At 49.3% G+C, this 5,000-nt stretch overlaps 1 protein-coding gene across 1 annotated transcript in view; it reads right to left on the bottom strand.

Annotated features, from left to right (window-relative positions):
• Window positions 1-5,000, bottom strand: part of LOC142310738 (prominin-1-A-like) — a 135,031-nt gene that overhangs the window by 42,546 nt on the left and 87,485 nt on the right. Inside the window, exon 11 of the mRNA XM_075348370.1 lies at window positions 3,987-4,146. Within this exon, the coding sequence (XP_075204485.1) occupies window positions 3,987-4,146 (160 nt within the window). The remainder of the gene's footprint in view (window positions 1-3,986; window positions 4,147-5,000) is intronic.

Genomic DNA, 5,000 nt, shown 5'->3' on the forward strand with positions numbered 1-5,000 from the left:
GTGTGTGTGTGTGTGTGTGAGCTGAGACTGCACAGTGTTTGTGTGTGTGAGCTGAGACTGCACAGTGTGTGCGTGTGTGTGAGCTGAGACTGCACAGTGTGTGTGTGTGTGTGTGTGTGTGTGTGTATCTCTGTTAGCTGAGGCTGCACAGGGTGTGTGTGTGTGTGTGTGTGTGTGTGTGTGTTAGCTGAGGCTGCACAGGGTGTGTGTGTGTGTTAGCTGAGGCTGCACAGGGTGTGTGTGTGTGTTAGCTGAGGCTGCACAGGGTGTGTGTGTTAGCTGAGGCTGCACAGGGTGTGTGTGTGTGTGTGTGTGTGTGTGTGTGTTAGCTGAGGCTGCACAGGGTGTGTTAGCTGAGGCTGCACAGGGTGCGTGTGTGTGTTAGCTGAGGCTGCACAGGGTGTGTGTGTGTGTGTGTGTGTGTGTGTGTGTTAGTTGAGGCTACACAGGGTGTGTGTGTGTGTGTGTGTGTGTGTGTGTGTGTCAGCTGAGGCTGCACAGGGTGTGTGTGTGTGGGTGTGTGTGTGTCAGTTGAGTCTGCTGCACAGGGTGTGTGTGTGTTAGCTGAGGCTGCACAGGGTTTGTGTGTGTGTGTGTGTGTTAGCTGAGGCTGCACAGGGTTTGTGTGTGTGTGTGTGTTAGCTGAGGCTGCACAGGGTTTGTGTGTGTGTGTGTGTGTGTGTGTTAGTTGAGGCTACACAGGGTGTGTGTGTGTGTGTGTGTGTGTGTCAGCTGAGGCTGCACAGGGTGTGTGTGTGTGTGTGTGTGTGTGTGTGTCAGTTGAGTCTGCTGCACAGGGTGTGTGTGTGTTAGCTGAGGCTGCACAGGGTTTGTGTGTGTGTGTGTGTTAGCTGAGGCTGCACAGGGTTTGTGTGTGTGTGTGTGTGTTAGCTGAGGCTGCACAGGGTTTGTGTGTGTGTGTGTGTGTGTGTGTTAGCTGAGGCTGCACAGGGTTTGTGTGTGTGTGTGTGTGTTAGCTGAGGCTGCACAGGGTGTGTGTGTGTGTCAGCTGAGGCTGCACAGGGTGTGTGTGTGTGTGTGTGTGTCAGCTGAGGCTGTACAGGGTGTGTGTGTGTGTGTTTCTGCTGCTGGCTGAGGCTGCACAGGGTGTGTGCGTGTGTGTGTGTGTGTGTGTGTCAGCTGAGGCTGCACAGTGTGTGTGTGTGTGTGAGCTGAGACTGCACAGTGTGTGTGTGTGTGTGTGTGTCAGCTGAGGCTGCACAGGGTGTGTGTGTGTGTGTGTGTGTGTCAGCTGAGGCTGCACAGGGTGTGTGTGTGTGTTAGCTGAGGCTGCACAGGGTGTGTGTGTGTGTGAGTGTTAGCTGAGGCTGCACAGGGTGTGTGTGTTAGCTGAGGCTGCACAGGGTGTGTGTGTGTGTGTGTGTGTGTGTGTGTGTGTGTGTGTGTGTTAGCTGAGGCTGCACAGGGTGTGTGTGTGTGTGTGTGTTAGCTGAGGCTGCACAGGGTGTGTGTGTTAGCTGAGGCTGCACAGGGTGTGTGTGTGTGTGTTAGTTGAGGCTACACAGGGTGTGTGTGTGTCAGCTGAGGCTGCACAGGGTGTGTGTGTGTGTGCGTGTGTGTGTGTGTCAGTTGAGTCTGCACAGGGTGTGTGTGTGTGTGTGTGTGTGTGTGTTAGCTGAGGCTGCACAGGGTGTGTGTGTGTGTGTGTGTTAGCTGAGGCTGCACAGGGTGTGTGTGTGTGTGTGTGTGTGTTAGCTGAGGCTGCACAGGGTGTGTGTGTGTGTGTGTGTGTTAGCTGAGGCTGCACAGGGTGTGTGTGTGTGTGTGTTAGCTGAGGCTGCACAGGGTGTGTGTGTGTGTGTGTTAGCTGAGGCTGCACAGGGTGTGTGTGTGTGTGTGTGTGTGTGTTAGCTGAGGCTGAACAGGGTGTGTGTGTGTGTGTGTGTTAGCTGAGGCTGCACAGGGTGTGTGTGTGTGTGTTAGCTGAGGCTGCACAGGGTGTGTGTGTGTGTGTGTGTGTGTGTGTGTTAGCTGAGGCTGCACAGGGTGTGTGTGTGTGTGTGTTAGCTGAGGCTGCACAGGGTGTGTGTGTGTGTGTTAGTTGAGGCTACACAGGGTGTGTGTGTGTGTGTGTGTGTGTCAGTTGAGTCTGCACAGGGTGTGTGTGTGTGTGTGTGTGTGTGTGTTAGCTGAGGCTGCACAGGGTTTGTGTGTGTGTGTGTGTGTGTTAGCTGAGGCTGCGCAGGGTGTGTGTGTGTGTGTGTTAGCTGAGGCTGCACAGGGTTTGTGTGTGTGTGTGTGTGTGTGTTAGCTGAGGCTGCACAGGGTGTGTGTGTGTGTGTGTGTTAGCTGAGGCTGCACAGGGTGTGTGTGTGTGTGTTAGCTGAGGCTGCACAGGGTGTGTGTGTGTTAGCTGAGGCTGCACAGGGTGTGTGTGTGTGTGTTAGCTGAGGCTGCACAGGGTGTGTGTGTGTGTGTGTTAGCTGAGGCTGCACAGGGTGTGTGTGTTAGCTGAGGCTGCACAGGGTGTGTGTGTGTGTGTGTGTGTGTGTGTGTGTTAGCTGAGGCTGCACAGGGTGTGTGTGTGTGTGTGTGTGTGTGTAAGCTGAGGCTGCACAGGGTTTGTGTGTGTGTGTGTGTGTGTTAGCTGAGGCTGCACAGGGTTTGTGTGTGTGTGTGTGTGTGTGTAAGCTGAGGCTGCACAGGGTTTGTGTGTGTGTGTGTGTGTGTTAGCTGAGGCTGCACAGGGTGTGTGTGTGTGTGTGTGTGTGTGTGTAAGCTGAGGCTGCACAGGGTTTGTGTGTGTGTGTGTGTTAGCTGAGGCTGCACAGGGTTTGTGTGTGTGTGTGTGTGTGTGTTAGCTGAGGCTGCACAGGGTGTGTGTGTGTGTGTGTGTGTTAGCTGAGGCTGCACAGGGTGTGTGTGTGTGTGTTAGCTGAGGCTGCACAGGGTGTGTGTGTGTGTGTGTGTGTGTGTTAGCTGAGGCTGCACAGGGTTTGTGTGTGTGTGTGTGTTAGCTGAGGCTGCACAGGGTTTGTGTGTGTGTTAGCTGAGGCTGCACAGGGTGTGTGTGTGTGTGTGTGTTAGCTGAGGCTGCACAGGGTGTGTGTGTGTGTGTGTGTGTGTGTGTGTGTGTGTCAGCTGAGGCTGCACAGGGTGTGTGTGTGTGTGTGTGAGATTACTACAAGAAGACATGCATGGGGCACATTAATACAAGAAAGGGACCTGCATGAAGCACATTACTATAGGAAGGGGACCTGCATATGGGGCACATTACCACAAGAAGGGGACCTGCATGGGGGCACATTATTATAAGAAGGGGACCTGCATGGGGCACATTGCTACAAGGGGGCAAGGATGCGCACATTTTTACAGAATGTGGAACAGGATGGGGCACATTACTACAAGATGTTGGCCAAAAATATATATATATAGTACCACTACCAATGTCACTTTGTCCTGAAAAGAATGCGGCCCCTCAAATTATTTTTTTTCTGTGTGCGGCCCATACACCCAGCTGAGTTTGAGACCCCTGCTATATACAGTAGATAACAGAATCTACCATTCATAAGACGTGATATCACAGCTCATCTCCTCCTCCTATGCAATGACTGATAACATCTCTATATATAGAGGTATATATGCACTATATACAGGATCGATCATTCAAAATACATGATACCACAATGACTGATAACACCTCTATATACAGTAGATAACACAGGATGCATCATTCACAGTAAGTGATGTCACAGCTCACCTCCTCCTCCTATACAATGGCTGCTATCTACAGTGTATTGTGGTGTTAAAACAGGATCCACCACTCAATATGGGAAATCACAGCTCTCCTCCTACTCTATAATGACTGATAACACCTCTATATACAGTGGATAACAGGATCGCCATTCACAATAGGGGATATCACAGCTCACCTCCTCCTCTTATCCTCCATACTATATCATTCTATCTTTGTACACTTCAGCAATAATCTGGACCGTAAGCCGAATGACTGAGCCACATCCCACCTGTAATACTCGTACTTCTTCACATCCGGCTCCACCCTATTTGCATCAGTGGTCACTGTATCAAAATAAGAAGTCACTTGATTGAGTGAATCCACTATGGAGATGCTGCTCCGGGCGTCCTGGATTTTCTGCTGTATATTCACCAGCTGATCTTGCACATCTACAAAAAAGGGGTTGAAATTTTAAGAATCATAAAGAAATCCTTCAAGTTTTCACCCGAGTGTAACAGCCCTTTATTACATACAGACTTAGAATTTACAGTAAGGTTTACTAGCCTGCAGCTGCCACTAGGGGGAGCTTGCTGCCTATATATTATTATATTATTCTCCTGTGATCTATATGAGCATGTATAAACGTGAGCTCCCTCTAGTGGAGGATGCTGGAAAGTAGAATTTTATCATTTATTCAATGTTTGTGTGCAGCAGGAGATTTGAACCTCGGTAATAGAAGACAAAGATATTATGAAATGAAAAAACACAGAAGTTTTAGAAAACGTGGCTAAAATGGAAAACTAATGGAGCAGGGAGGCCGATTGTGGTAGTAGGTCTTCTGTGAAGTAAATGGGGTTACTGGTTGAAGCCTATGGGATGGGCATTTTAAGGGTTTTTCCATTCTTTTCTTCTAGTTAAAAGGAGATGCCCACCTCTGGGGAATTTTAAACTTAAATGCATGAATTTACATTTCAAAATCATTTTTGAAATTGGGCTACTTAAAAAAAAAAAAAAAAAATACAGACTATTTCAAAAGTTAAATGTTAAATGTGTATGGAAATAGTCTGCGATCATAAATCAGTTGGGAAAAGCTGAGACAAATAAGTTATAAACTCCACCACCAGAAGGAGCTCACTGATAGATTATCAGTTAACTCATTCTGCAGCCATTTATAGACAAGTGCAAACTAGAGGCTCCAGAAGGCAAACGAGTGTCATCAGGGGCACGACTTAACGTGAAGAATTGGTTTTGGTAGCCAGATCAGACACCCCCACACTTTGCACTGACGAGGGGCAAGCACCCC

Source organism: Anomaloglossus baeobatrachus, chromosome 5, assembly GCF_048569485.1.
Source record: "Anomaloglossus baeobatrachus isolate aAnoBae1 chromosome 5, aAnoBae1.hap1, whole genome shotgun sequence".
In the NCBI taxonomy this organism is placed as follows: Eukaryota; Metazoa; Chordata; class Amphibia; order Anura; family Aromobatidae; genus Anomaloglossus; species Anomaloglossus baeobatrachus.